The sequence below is a fragment of the Canis lupus genome, chromosome 12 (genome assembly GCF_011100685.1).
Source record: "Canis lupus familiaris isolate Mischka breed German Shepherd chromosome 12, alternate assembly UU_Cfam_GSD_1.0, whole genome shotgun sequence".
NCBI classification, from domain to species: Eukaryota; Metazoa; Chordata; class Mammalia; order Carnivora; family Canidae; genus Canis; species Canis lupus.
The window spans coordinates 68,442,234-68,457,271 of NC_049233.1; the positions used below are offsets into that span (position 1 = coordinate 68,442,234).

At 47.9% G+C, this 15,038-nt stretch overlaps 2 protein-coding genes across 12 annotated transcripts in view; one reads left to right on the top strand and one right to left on the bottom strand.

Annotated features, from left to right (window-relative positions):
* Positions 1–8,748, top strand: part of LOC119874234 — a 91,163-nt gene extending 82,415 nt beyond the window's left edge. Inside the window, exons 3-5 of one of the 3 annotated variants that reach the window (XM_038554978.1) lie at positions 6,814–6,992; positions 7,985–8,090; positions 8,273–8,745. In XM_038554978.1, the coding sequence (XP_038410906.1) occupies positions 6,814–6,992; positions 7,985–8,090; positions 8,273–8,287 (300 nt within the window). In that variant the 3' untranslated portion in view covers positions 8,288–8,745. Of the gene's footprint in view, positions 1–6,813; positions 6,993–7,984 lie in introns of all 3 variants that reach the window. The other 2 variants (XR_005368159.1, XM_038554977.1) reach the window with 2 other exon arrangements.
* TRAF3IP2 (TRAF3 interacting protein 2) overlaps positions 1–15,038 on the bottom strand; it is a 41,674-nt gene that overhangs the window by 6,591 nt on the left and 20,045 nt on the right. For 8 of the 9 annotated variants that reach the window (XM_038554972.1, XM_038554971.1, XM_038554967.1 and 5 more), the window contains 4 exons: positions 11,142–11,328; positions 7,221–7,399; positions 5,096–5,184; positions 880–948 (listed from right to left, as the gene is read on the bottom strand). In XM_038554972.1, coding sequence (XP_038410900.1) covers positions 880–948; positions 5,096–5,184; positions 7,221–7,399; positions 11,142–11,328 — 524 coding nt within the window. Of the gene's footprint in view, positions 1–879; positions 949–5,095; positions 5,185–7,220; positions 7,400–7,522; positions 7,650–11,141; positions 11,329–15,038 lie in introns of those variants that run through there. The other variant, XM_038554976.1, reaches the window with a different exon arrangement.

Consider the following 15,038-nt stretch of genomic DNA (forward strand, 5'->3'; position numbering starts at 1 on the left):
GGTGCTGGAAGGAGGCCTCAGAGACTGTGCTCCCCGCTGCCCTGCTGGCCTGCAAGCCCCCTCCCTGGGGCGGCTGCAGGAGGCCTCGGTGACTGTGCTCCCCACTGCCCTGCTGGTCTGCAAGCCCCCTCCCTGGGGCGGCTGCGGGAGACCTCAGTGACTGTGCTCCCGGCCGCCCCCCTGGCCGTGGACGTGTGGACGTGTCTGCACAGCCAGGAGCGGCAGCCTCTTTAGCACAAAGCAAACACCAGGCTGCAGACACAAGGAAAAGCCACAAACCCCCAGGCTGCCGAGACTGTCCCCCACCTCTCCCTCCAAAAGAAGCGGCTGAAGCTGCCGACACGGACACACTGGCAGCAATCAATTTCTATCTTGTTAAAGCACAAAGTGTCCCAGTGGTCAGTATAGATTCTGTCAGTGGAAAACAAATCACAGGGCTGCGAGAGGGCGCCCGGGCGGGGGCCGGGGTGGCGGCCGGGGTGGGGGGTGCACTACCCGGGCAGCCTCCCGGGACAGCTCTTGAGCCCAATCCCGCAAAACGCTTGGGGTGGCTTCAGATTAAATTGAATTCTGTCTCTGCCTCCCTACTCCCTGCCTTCATTTCCTCTTTTCCTTTTCTGCTCAAAAAAATTGTTTGCTCTGATTGTTATCAACCACCTGTGTCTGGTTTGACCGTTATTTCCTGCCGGTGCATGTCCACGAGGGTGACCCCATCCTTCCTTTCCAGGTCTTTGCACGGCTGCCAACAAGGGAGGCTTTGTTGGGACTTTCTCAGCTTTGGACTTGGTGCGCCTGCCAGTGCTTCTCTCATAAAATAACTCTGCAAGCTGATGGTCTTTTTCACCAGAAAACAAGCTCAGAATTTGGGAATGTACTTACATCTCTAAGGTAGCGTTCCATCCACTTAATGATATCAATGCCTCGGATTCTATCCTCAAATATGTCAATCTACGAGAAAAAAGAGGTGGGAGGTGGCTCTTAACGAGAAGCTTTCTCTAGTTGCAGAGCAAGAGAAAACACAAGAGACTCTATGTATTTAAGATTGGAGAAATCACGAATTCTTTCTGCAGGGAGGAACATACAAGTCTGAAAAACAAAAATGCAATTTTTCTTAAAGTGTTCCCTGTTTCAACATTAGTAGGCATTTAAGCATTTCATATCCATAATTAGGATACAGTGGTACCCACCAAAATGTACCTATGCTTACGCAATAATTACGTCTAAAAAAAAAATCTGAGACACATAGTGAACCGCGTTGGATAGAAGCCGGAAATATACATGTATCTGTAATTTGAAAGGCAAACACGATATGATGCTGGAACATTTTAATGAGTGTGTGGTGTGCAAGTACTGAGATACAATTCTGGTGCTTTCCTTGCCTTAGCCAGGTCATTATTATGGTATCAAGTCCCGTTTCGGTCTATACGTTTAAAAAGCATTGTATGAAACTTGGGGCAAATCCAAGGAAACTGTCATGGAAACAACTACGGAGTTGGTGGGAACGGGTTTATGATGAAAGTCAAGAAGCAGAACTCTCAGGCCTCGAGAAGACATATTAAATGTCAAGTCTTCGGAGGAATATCCGAAGGGGAGAAAAACCAGCTCTTTCCTATTTTTCAGAAGGCCAAATCGGAAGGCCTTGCTGGGGCTCAGGCCTGTCCTGCAGCCAGAGGGGAATGTACCTGCGTACGAGGTGTTCTGGTTTACAAGGTGGACCATATACTAGAATGGGTAACTCGGGGAGAGCGACCTTGAGGACGGCTTATTTGACGCAGCCACACTGCTCTGAGATCAATTGTCCTAAACGTCACTCCACCATTTGAGACGGATCGAGTCCTAGCCATTGGGCAAGCTCGGCACGCCGTCCATGGCCCAGGCTTCCTTCCCCCTTTCCCTCACGTGCCCTGTCTACTTGACTCCCTGGCACCCTGAAAGCACAGCACGCGCCTCCCTGCCCCCTGTGAATCCTCCTCACACGCTGACCCCCTCGTCCTCACCTCACCCGCCTCCGCCCCATTGTGGCCAGTGGTACTGGACAGTCCACACATTATTACAACATCCTTTCATTTGCTGGATATCTCATTTATGTCTGCCTTAACTCTTCAGCCTGGCTCCACTCTTCCTGCAGAAGGAGAAAGTGCCTCGAGTGCACCAAACTGTCCAGTACCTACGGTACGCAACACATCGCTAGGTCAGAAGATGTCTCTTTACTGATGGCATATCGCAAATGAAACAAATGGCTCTCCTTTTGGTTTGGATGATCTTTTTTTTTTTAATTTTTATTTATTTGTGATAGTCACACAGAGAGAGAGAGAGAGAGAGAGAGAGAGGCAGAGACACAGGGAGAGGGAGAAGCAGGCTCCATGCACTGGGAGCCCTACTTGGGATTCGATCCCGGGTCTCCAGGATCACACCCTGGGCCAAAGGCAGGCGCTAAACCGCTGCGCCACCCAGGGATTCCTGGATGATCCTTTTGGTTTGGAGGATCCCTGCTTTAAAACATCTATGGCGGGTGCCTGGGTGGCTCAGTTGTTGAGCTTCTGCCTTTGGCTCAGGTCGTGATCCTGGAGACCCAGGATTAAGCCCCACATCGGGCTCCCCCTGCATGGAGCCTGCTTCTCCCTCTGCCTGTGTCTCTGCCTCTCTCTCTATCTCTCTGTGTCTCTCATGAATAAATAAAGAAAATGTTAAAAAAACAAAAAATAAAACATCTATGGCCAAAGACCACATGAGGTAATCTTGCGAAAGCTCGTGCGGATTTCTGCGACTGGGTCCGTAATCCACTTCTATTACATGAGACAGAAGCAGTACGGGGTCAGGGTTGAGAAGACACAGACAGCTTGGCTCTACCCTTGGTTCTACTGTTGGCTTCTGCACTTGCCACTTGCATAACTTTAAAAACATCACCGAAACTCTCTAAGTCTTATTACCCTTATTTGTAATATGTGGTTACTAAACCTACTTCCCAGGATGGTTGTGAGGATTAAAACAATTGGACATGGAAAAGGTGTACCATAAAGCCACGTTTGAAGAAAGTACTCAATACATGGTTATATTTATTGTTACCCTAGCACCTAAACCATTCCTCGTTACTGAGGTGGATGGACTTCCTGGGAGGCACATGTGCTGGACATCTCTCATTGGTCTCTCCAGATCTCCGCCAAAGTCTACAGCTTCTATAAGGCCAACTTCTCCACACAGCGACTGTTACAGGCCAAGCTGTGTCCCCCCCACCCCCACCCCCAACCCCAAACTTGTTACTTGAAGTCTTAACCCCCAGTGCCTCAGCGTGACTGTATTTGGAGACAGAGACTTTAAAGAGGTGAGATAAAATGGGGTCATCTGGGTGGGCCCTGATCTGATACGACTTGGTGTCCTTAGAAGAGGAGATTAGGACACACACAGAGCAAAGACCAGGTGAAGACACGGGAAGAAGACGGCCGTCTCCGAGCCGAGGAAGCTGTGCTCACATACACAAGCCAAGGAGGAGGCCCAGAAAGAAACCAGTGTTGCCGACACCTCAGTCTTAGATGTCCAGCCTCCAGAACTATGAGGAAATAAATTTCTATTGTCACCGTAACCACTCTTCTTGCCTCTTTAGACCTGGGGTGGTAGCGATCCCTGTGGTTGCCGGTCCCAGGATATTGCTCTGTTCCCTGTGGATTTCTTGAAATTTACCCAGAGCTTTGAAAAATAGTCCTTTCATTGAACTTTCCTTAAATTATCCATTAAGTGCTTTCTATCTTCCCCACTCCTCCCCCAACTAAGGGGCTCTCAATGTATCAACATAGTAATGTAGCTGTCCAGGGCGGGCTCTGCGATTCTACTCCAAGGCTTCACAGTCATCAGGATCAGGGACAGATTTAAATTCTAAGTAGCCACCTGATTGTTAAGGTCATAAAAACCTGTCCTCTCCTCCAATCAGTATGCTTATTTGGAAATGACCAATAAGTAAGATATTTCTGAAATGTGGGTCTTATAACCTGTAATTTGATTTTATGTCATGGTTGCCACGGTGCTTTCTTAATCTAGAAATGAGAAACTGAAATGTTGGTTTCTACACAGTCATATAAGTTGGAATGTATACAGCGTAAGCATTTTAAACTCGCAGACACTCCTGTTTAAAAAAAAAATCACAGAATAAAGAAAAGAATTCGATGAAAACTGTTAAATGATGCTACGCAATCATTAAAATGGACACGTAGCTACTAAGTATTCCTTTTTTTTTTTTTTTTTTTATCCTTCAACATTCCGATTCCTGGATATTTTCCTTAGTTTTTCATCACCTTCTAGAATTCACTGTCACCGAATACCCAGAGCGGGTCTCTGGGAAGGGAAAGAAGTGATCTCAGTGTTTTAGGAAAGCCAGCCCCCTGAGCGGCCTCCCAAGGTATTTTATTTATCCTACAGAAGAACGCACATGACTAAGCTGTGCTGCTGGAAGGCGCTGCAGGCGACTTGGGCGTGTGCTGGCTGAGATCTCTGGGGCCGGGGTCACGGTGGATGCAGGGCGGGGTCGCCCAACTCCCCGGGGCTGGACGCCACCAGCTGAGAACCTGGCCCCTGTGTTCCTGGCCCCGAAGCGCCGCAGCCGCCCCAAGGCCTGGAAGGAGGCCAGGCCCGGGGCCTCGAACCCCAGGCCTCCCAGGCCACCGCCCCGCAGACGGGCCTGGTGCAGCAGCAGGTGGCCGAGGAGCCTGCGGCCTCCGTGTCACAGGAGTCCGGGCCAGAGCACTGTCGGCTCGGCGGGAAAGGGCGAAGGAGAGCCCGGCGTCCTCCTCCGGCGGGGGCCGAGCTGCGCTGCTGGTCAGCAGGGAGTAACCCCGTGCTGGCCTGTTCGCAGGTACCCGGGTGGGCAGCCCAAGAAGTGTGCAAGAAGGAGCGCCGGAGACTCCGGAGGGTTAGAGGTCTAGACGCAGTTACCCACATCCTTAGGCTTTTAGTCCATCATCACAGAATTCGGGCAATACCGTTTAAAACCTCAACAGTTACATACATATATATATATATTTTTTTTTTTTTTCCCCTCCCTCTGTTTTTCTTCTCACTATACTCACTTTCATTGTTCCGTCTTCTCCCTGGGTAAAATACTTACTGCAGTTTGGAAGCCATTGACCAGCAAAAAGTTCACAAACTTCACCACCTCCATGGCTGTGTCCATAGAATAAGTGATAAAGACTTTCCCTAAGAGAGATTTTTCACATTTAATAGAGACTCGTCAAATGATTCTATTCCAAACACTTGTAAATCACATGCAGTGGCTTTTGTCTCTCTAGAATAATAGAGTGAAACTCTGGGATGGGGGTGGTCCCAGGGCTTATGCCTGCAGCTGTGGGAATTGCTGTTCTCAGGACAGAGATGTTCAGGTCCCGGCGGGCCGGGGTCCCTGGAAGGGAACGCAGGGAAAGAAGAATGCTGGCAGCCCGAGACAAGCCAAGGAGGTCTGCTGAGAAACCACATGATGCGTGAACAAAATCCGTCACCCAGAACCCGCCGGTCCTTAGGATCAGGCCACCTCCCGGTGACTTAGACACACTTGGCACAGGGCCTAAGGAGGACTCACAGCGGGCCAAGAAGCTGAACCTTGCTAAGGGGCCACCCAGCAGTGTCCTCTTCTGCTCGATGCTCTCTGCTGCCCCGAACCCTTGCTCGACAAGGCCAATTAGGGGAGAGGGAGAAAGTGGCTCCTTGCCCCCTCCCTCCCCTTATCCACTTGCTGGTGGGAGAGAGGCCAGGAAGCTGGGGCGCACTAAAGCACAGCCCAGAACCCCGGGGGCTTGAAAAACAGATGCCACCTCTGGGCACCCAGCGGCACCGGCTCCCTGCCTCCTCCCTGGGTCAGCCTGGAGCAAACAGATGGCGTGGTGCCCACAGTGTGACCCGGGCAGGATGCAAACCCGTGTTTTCTCGGGCTGAAATCTTCTGGGACGTTATCTGGCTAGCGTGTTAATGTGATAGATGGGTAATCTCGGTGTTGTTGGCTTTTTGTCGGTTTGGACAGGCTCAACCTCAGGAAGTCCCTGGGGCAGAGGCTGGGGGAGAAAGGAAGGCTAGAGAGAAAATACAAGTGCGTATGCATTCATCTATGCTTGGGCTCTGGGTTTTTTTTGAAGCAAATATCTCAAATAGCCGTGAGCACCCGGTCACATTGACTCATTAAAGCAGCCAGGCACACTGACAGCACTCACTGTATTCTTAACACCTAACACTCATCCAGTCCCCGTGTAAGAATTTGGGGACTCCTTTACAGATTATAGTAAGATCAATATGATCTACAGACGGACATCCGGCTTAGAGCCCATGCCAGGCAACATCCATTCTCCAGAAATGCTCAAGATTAAAATGTGTAAGATTTCAAGAAGATTAAAAAAAATATATATATTTTGAATGATCCTTGCCATACAAATCTTCCAGAATCCTAAATGACTAGCGAGCACAGACTCCCCGGATAGGCGTTAGCAAATGCAAAAGGCTTAATTTTCACGTCTAGTTCAAAGAGGCACCCGGGTTTGCAAAGGGCTTCTTGGAATCACCTGAACTTCTCTAGCAAGCACAACAGAATATTACAATTTCACAAGCAGTGGCTCTTTTCATAAGATTTCTGGAACTTACTGTCCTGCCTGACCTTAATATGAGAACATCTTGGTGATATTTCAACATTTCTGGTTCTGGCTGCAAAATATGGAAAAAGAATCATCACCTGACACTTAGTCGAATGTTTCTTTAAATAAAAGCCTTACTTTGCATTTGGTTGTAAAGCAGTATGGAGAATGTGAGACCACTTTTTCCAAACAAGATTGCTCATTCCTACAGGAAATGACCTCGTTCTTGATGGCTGCTGCTAATTTATGGCGAAACGCTAGGTCCCTGGCCAATACCACATGGACATCCAATCAATTTACCCAGGGACAGGTCCACTCAAGAGCATCATTTAGAAGAGAGAAGCACTGGGGTTACTTGTCGTTGGAGTTTATGTTTAAGAAAATCTCGTGGTAAGCATTTTGTGAGTATGGCTGGTACTGTCAGGATCCTAAAAACATCCACACAAAATGCCAATTACTTTGTTTTTTTTTTTTTTTTTTTAGCAAAAAGTAAAAAAGTAAAGTTTATTCCACTGTGTGTATGAGAAATCCCCGAGATCATAGATGAATAAACATCAAGTACTCTCAAAGTATAAGACCTGACAAAAAGAAGGAAAAACAACATTGCAAACAACTTACGTAATTCTTCTGGCAAGTTGCTGGTTTTCAGAGTTCCTCTGGCTGGAAGGTTACTAGGGGGTCTAGGGACAGCAGCTGGGGGTGGAGCCTGGGGACCTTGTGGTCTCAACTCGGCAGGACACTCCAAGGACTCCTCAGGAACTCCGGCTCGATTTGGTGGCTGGTTATACAGTTGGTCCCTGGAAAAGAATACACTTATAGTAGAATTTTCGTAGGGTTTTTAAAAAATTAATTAATTACTGAATTAATTATTTTTTGTTTTACAAAGGCAGACCCAGAGGGAAAGAAAGCCTTTAAGATACCGGTGAGCCAGCTATCTCTCCTCTGCCTCCGCTTCTTTTCTGAGCCAGAGGGATGAGTGTTGCTTCATTGAATTTTAGTCAATAAGTAATCCGGGCTGGCTGCCATATGTAAGGACCCGTGCTAGGGGTCGAAAGAGGGAGCGGGATTCGATTTCTCCATTCAAGGACTGTCTAATTGGGAAGATAAGTGGTGTGTACAAAGGCAGACATGGTCACCAATAAAACCAAGTAGTATAATGGGTGACATACAGGTTGATGTTCTAGGCATTCAGATGGAAAGACAGGACTTTTAGCTCATGATAGATAACATTTAATTATGTATCAAAAGGTAGAAAAGGACTTGCGGGTTTCAGGTCTTTATGTTGTTGCTAATATATGGATCAAAATCTGATTTGGAAGACCCTTTAGAGAAGTTTCTACCAACTTGTTAAGTGGCATCTTTATTATTTTTTTGGTTGCCAGTGTTCCCATGAACACTGTGCTGAGAATGACCAGAAGCCCTCGTGTGAGATTTGGAAAACCAGGAGAAGTGGAAGCCTCGCTCCTGCCACCTCCGGGGCTTCTGTTGGTAAGTGCTGCCGTAAGGTGCTGAGCTCCTCAGGAAGCATCCCAGTGTCCTATTAACCAGCTTCCCATGTCAAGGGGAGGACACAGGCATCCATCCTTGGCCAGTGCAGAGCTAGCAGGCATAGGATGGATCCAACACCTCCAGCGGCGGTGGCTTCCTGATTCTAGACTGTTCCCTGGCAGCATGGCCTCACATGAAGAGCTCTCTAGGGGCCTTCTGATCTTGTGCGTCTCTCACGGTGACGGAGGAAGCAGCTTCTTGGGTGTCCTGTCGTGTGGTGCTGCTCTGGGGTCATTCCTGGAAGCCTGGCCTAAAGCTTGCTCCTCCGACCTCCAGCAATCCTGTAAGTGCCCTCTTCCCTGTGTGAAATCCCTTCTGCTGAAAATAACTCGAGTTGGTTGTTTTCTGTAACTGAACCCTGACTGATAGGGGGACCACCACTCAATTTATAATGTTTTATTTCCTTAAAAAAAAAACTCTGAAGGACATGTGGCAAAATGTTAACGTTTAAAACTCCAGGGAGCAGGAACATGGATGTTTGTTATTTGTTGTATGTTTGAGATTGTGTTATAATGTTTTTTTTTAAGATATTATTAATTTTTCATGAGAGACACAGATAGAGAGAGGCAGAGATAGAGGGAGAAGCAGGCTCCCTGTGGGGAGCCCGATGTGGGACTTGATCCCAGGACCCCGGGGTCACACCCTGAGCAGAAGGCAGACGCTCAACCACTGAGCCACCCAGGTGTCCCTATTTTATAATTTTTAAAAAAGACTTTATTTATTTATTTCAGAGAGAGCAAGAGAGCATGAGCAAGTGGGGTGAGGGGCAGAGGGAGAAGCAGGCTCCCCACTTAGCCGGGAGCCTGACATGGGGCTCGATCCCAGGACCCCAGGATCATGACCTGAGCCGATGAAGGTGGACGCCTAACCGACTGAGCCACCCAGGCGCCCCAAGGTTGTTTTATGTTCTAAATTTTAAAAACTGTTTTGATTACAAAATCGATGTGCATATGACCCAGTTTTTATAGATTGTTGCATATGCTTATATTTTTACCCAAAAGAGCAATAAATACAATTTTTGAAAGTCTTATGCAACAGGACTTAAAATAAAATTGCACATAATCCCAAGTGTGCTATATTTCGAAAGTGTGACTGTTTGAGGACATTATTTTTATTTTAGATTTTTATTAATATATAGGGGAAAAAAGCCCTATAAAATATGCCTTCATCTAATGGGGATCCAGTTCCATATCCTTTTTGCATTAAATTCCATTGTACTGAGAGTTGCTTGGTTGTTATAAAGGACAATTACTCATTTGATAAAAAAATGTTAAAGCTTCATTAATTTAAAAATCTTCTGTGTAAAAACAATATCATGGATGTTAATGACAGTAAAGTTTCCGTGTCCAGGTTCCCTTTCAAATTTATCAGTAAGAGGAGGATTGGCTTCATTACCTGAACTTATTTTTCATTATTCCTAAAATGATAAAATAAACCCAAGGAGACCATAGCAGGCTTAAATTGATCTTACAAGAACAATTACTCTGTACTAACTTTGCAATTCTTCTGTAAACCTAAAAATATTTCAAAATAAATGTCCTAAAAGAAATTACTATTGCTTCCCCTGTTCAGTGCCAGTGGGCGTGTTTCATAAAGATGCTTAAATTTTGTTTTCTTGGACATTTAGATATTTCTTATGCAAGAGTTCTTGCCTTACCTGGTCGTAAAAATCACATTTTCTTAATTTCATTATTTAAACTCCATGTGATTTTTTCGAAGTTTATTTAAATCTCTACACCCAATGTAGGGCTTGAATTCACAACCCTGAGATCAACAGTTACATGATTCTGTGCTTGAGCCAGCCAGGCTCCCCAATTCCATGCGATTCTGTTCTCAAAAAATAAAGGACCTTTCTGGAAAGAAAATCTGGAATGTGTGGGCTTTTGAGGAACAGGGGAAGAGGGCGTGTGCCTTATCAGCCATTGTAAATAGAATGAGCTTTTTTCTTTTAATGGACTGTCTGAGCTAATTACCAACTTTTGCATTTCTGAAAAATCTGCTTAAATAGGACCTTTGTATCTCATTCTGTTCTTAAAACAGAATATAATTTTGCACTGAGCGTATATAAAAATTGTGCTTCAGCAAGAGCAAACATTTCATCTACTCTTCGATTTTGTCTTAAATTAAGAAGTTCCATTTCTAGGAGTCCCTCCTCTGTATTTTAGATCTGTAAATCAAGAGAAAGGGAAAATGTGAAGAAGGGATCAAAGGAGAACAAGGAGGGGAGAGATGCCTGAAGGTCAGATTAGACAACTGGTCTGGTCAAGCAAAACCAGAAATGGTTTTCTGGAAGAAGGTATAGGGAAGACCTGACAATGGCATCCCATGCAAGTGGATGCTTAGATTATAAGAGATAACAATGGGCTTTTAAAAAATGCTACTGAGAGCTAACAGAGGGTACAATTCCAAAGTAAAACCTGGGTTTAAATGAGTGTAGCAACGAGGGATAGAAGCAAGAATTTCCTACTGGTGGAAGTTAATCACAGTAAAAATAAAAATCTCTTTCTGGGCTCAGAGGCCAGGTGACCTGGCAGCAAAAGGAGGGGGTGTCACGTGGCATCTTAGGGGCCTTTTCTTGGAGAGAATTTTGCCAAGTAACCAGTGGTTTTGTGTGTCTGGTGAACAGATTCTCATCCATCAGCTTCCATTTCGACCTGACTCAAAGAGTCTATGCCCCTGTGGGGCTTGATCTCTACCCTGGGTGGCAAACCAACGGAGAGTTTTGACACATCTTGATCCCATTGGCGTCATTCTTTTTCCCATTAAAAAAAGTCTGAGGGGCCCCTGGGTGGCTCAGTGGTTGAGCGTCTGCCTTTGGCTCAGGGCGTGACCCCGGGGTCTTGGGATCGAGTCCCACGTTAGGCTCCCTGCAGGGAGCCTGCTTCTCTCTCTGCCTGTGTCTCTGCTTCTCTGTGTTTCTCATGGATAAATAAATAAAATCTTTTAAAAAAAGGAAAAAAGTTCTGAACGTTGGCCCTGTCATAGCAGTACCTCGGGAGCCCCGGGGAGGAGTGGTCTCTCTGCGTGGGCCTCTGGTCCTGGTCCCAGGGGCTGGGGTAGTTGAGGAGGACCTTCTGCACGGGGTGCGGGCCCCTGACGCTGGCTCCGGGGAGGGGCTGCCCACGCACAGCCGGCTGGACCACTTGCTGGTAGGCCGCTCGAGGGTGGTCGGGGCCACCTGTAGGCGAAGACAGCAAAGTGATCAGGGCGGAATAACTCCAGCTCCTTCGTGGGAAGGACTAAGCTCACTGCCAGTGTTTGTCTCCGTACGGCGGGTTCCAGATATCACTTACCACCTCTGTAATGTTTGCCATATTTCTGTACTATTATTTACTTGATAGTTTTTGTTAAGTCGAGTCATTTTTTCCCTAAATAAAAACATCTGCGAAATCACGAGTTTGCTGTTCTAATTGGAAAGCACAGAGCTCCACGCAGGCCTCTATTTTAATAAGATACTTAAGATAATCCAACCATGGAAATCCTCTCTCACACCACCATCCCTACCATAATTTTCCAAGTTTCTGGAATCTGAGACTAGGAGAAATTATCTCCAGAGTAGATGCTTCAGCTACTCTTCTTCTTTCCTTCCCCCCAACGGGACATCTCACACACACACGTAAACCATTGCCTTAGGAAAAAGTAAATGAGTGATGAAAACTTGGCTCGTACCTCTGGGAAGTCACTAACCAGTTGGCAACACCTCCCAACTTACTTGGTCTTCTCTTGTTAAAATTGACACGCACTCCAGGCCATAGCAGAGGGAACAGGGCAGGCCTTGGGGCACAGCCAGGGCTGGTGGGGACTTACGGGAACATGTAACCTAAGAGAAAATGGGTCCCGGCCAGGCCCTGGAGCAGCAGGGTCCCAAGGGAAGAAGGGCGCCTGCCTGAGCTCATGAAAGAAGAGAACCGAAGGCCAGAGGAGGAATGCAAGACAACCAGGAAGGGTGAGAGGGCTTCCCTTGAGGGAACTGCCCAGGTCCCCAGGGGCTCAGGAGTGGGAAGGCTACGCATGGAGATGCGCCTTAGGGGTGGGTCTAGCCTACACAAGGGTTGGAGAGAAGCAAGTGAATGGATAGTCCTGCAGTGTAAACCCTGAGTACCTCCTAGTGATCCAAGCACTGCCACCTTTGCCCAAGAAGTTGGATGACCCAGGAGGCTTAGCAAGTTACAACAAGAAGGAACCTTGCATTTCAAGACAACATTTACTGGCCTGTATCCTTTTTCTGATAATGATGATGATGATGATGATGATGATAATATAGTTTTCTTGCTGTGAGGGTAGGACACATGCAGGAAGGTAAATCGAAATAAAACTAGCAACCAAGCAAATCACAGACAAGGTAGGTGGGAACCAGAAGGTAGTGGGGGTGGGAATGTGGCTGAGGATTCTATTCTTCGAGTGGCAGCCAGCAGCCATTGACGTGCCTGGGGACATAACCTCAAGTCACTGCCTCCGGGTCTCCACCATCTGACTCAGGGAACTGGGCTGGGTGGGCCTGGAAATGTGTCCAAGCCAGTCTCCCAAACGTGGTCACGTTCCCTGGGTTCAATCTATTGTCTGCTTTGACACGGGACACCAGCCAGGTCCTTCCTGTCCGTCTCTCCAACCTGGGCTGTGTCCTGGTGCTGCCCCCGATGCCTGCCCTGCAATTGCTTAGGCCTGGCCTCAATGGTAGGGGCTGAAGGAAGGGCAGGAGGATGAAGGGATGCTCTGGGATCCGTGCCAGCTCCCTGGCTTATAGAGGACGTGGAGAGCACCTCCAAGAGTGGGGAACACAGGACCACAAGATGAGATAGCCCACAAGAATTTGTTTCCTGGCCTTCCCGGGGGGTGGGGGAGTGGGGGGGGGCAGGTCACATACATTCCAAGAGGTCCGGATGGTCAGGTGGGATTTCAGGGCAGCAGGACAGGTTGCTAGAAAAGGGGAAGAGTGCCCCTGCCATCAGGTCACCTGGTGGAGGCCCAGCCCTGCTTTTAGATGAATCTTGGACGAGTGGACCACTTACAAAACCAGCTGCAGCTACAAGGAGATCTCCTCGTGCATTTAAAATCCTCCCTGCACGATTGGATCCCTGCCCCTGCCCTTGCCCTTAGCCCCTCATATGCTTACCAAGCCCCAGCTATCCTCCCTGGTCATCCTTCTTCTTGAGCACCCCAAGCCTGTCCCTACCTCTGGCACCAGGAGATGGCCATCCTCTCCGCCTGGAATGAGTTTGCACTCTATCTTTACAGACCAGCTTCTTGTGGTTCTGGGCTCAGCTCAGATACCACCTGTGCAGAGAGGCTCACCCCCTCACCCAGTTGCCTTATCCTACCCACCCCACCATCCCCACTTTATTTCCTTTATAGCATTTCTCATATGTTTGAATAAGCAGGACTCTTGTCACCTTTTTGTCCGCCTTCCCTACTAGCCTGTAAGCTCCGTGGAAGCACAGGCTGTGTCCGCTGGCTGCACGTCTCCGAGCACCGCGCTGGCCCACAGGGATGCTCCACCAACAAACCAACGGACACTGAATGGTTTCAAAGCCAACTCCCCACACACAGAGAAGACACGAGATTGGCTACTTATCTGCAGTCCCCACTTTTTTTTTTTTTTTTGGTTTTTTTTGGTATTTTTCTCCCTCCAATGTAGGAAGGAGAAAGACAAGGTAAAAGAGGAGAAACTCTGCCAGTGGCCTTGGAAGTTTTTAATGTTTGCAGCCATTTTTTAAAATCCCCGTATCCATTAATAAGTGGCTAATAATGTTTTATTTGCTTTAAAAAGGACTACCAGGCTCTAATCATAGGGTTTGTTTCTTTTCTAGAGAGCGGATGTTCATGCTCTTAATCAAAAGCCTTTGAATCAAGGTCATATGATTTCTAACAGATTATTTCCCGCACAACATGTTTTTGTCTCATAGCAACAAATCGTGTCATTAAAATCACTAAGGCATGTGGGCTAAGGTTTGATTAGCTGTGACTTTCATTTCTGAAATGGCCACCTGCGGTAGCGACTGCACCGGCTTACTTAGGCGAGCAGATGAAATGCTGCACCTTACCAGTCTTTAAAAAAATTGACAGTAGGGCCCCCGATGCCGTGGCTTTGATTGTTTAAAACAAAGAAATATTGAACCCCAGAGGGTCCATCAAAAACCAGCCTTCCCTTTTGTAAGTGAAATCTGGTTGCGTGGGGAATTGGCTCAAGGGAAACGTTTATCAGATGAAGGAGTATCTTTTCGTTGCTCGTGTTTTAGTCATTCTGTTCCACGATTTTGACCAAACCTCGCCCGTTTGGTCAAAACCGCCAATAGGCCATCGTGGCTGGCACTTCCTGAACACTCGCCACATGCCGGGTACTGGGCTAAGTTCCTCGTTTGGGATGATGGAGTTCACTTTTCTGTTTTCCGGAAGCCTGACTTAGACCCCAGCCCGTGCCCGAGCGCTGCTCGGTCCTTCACCGCTGCGCAGCTCGCCTTGCTCCGGGCCGCGGCCTGCTCCTCGGGCCTGCACCAGGCCAGCCTCCCGGTTTCCCGCCCCTTCCTACCCTTCCGATTTCAGCTCACATGCGTCCTCCCAAAGGGGTCTCCTCTCACTGTCCTATTCGTGCCCAACAGCCGGTTTTTTCCTTCCCAGTGCTTCCAACCGGTTTTCTTCGTTGCTCCCTGCTTCCTGGCTCCCCAGGCGACTGCGGCCTCTGGGAAGGGCCACCTGTGCCTTAATTGCCGCACCCCCGGGGCCTAGCGGCGGCCTGAGGACATAAATATTTGTTGAATAAATTGATAAATGAATGGACGGGTGCTGTGGCCAAGTCCATTCACCTCTCTCCTCCTCCCTGAGATCATTAAAGACGGCCTTTCCGGGCCTTGACATCACGAGGGCCGTGCTCCCCATTAGGGAGGACTCCTC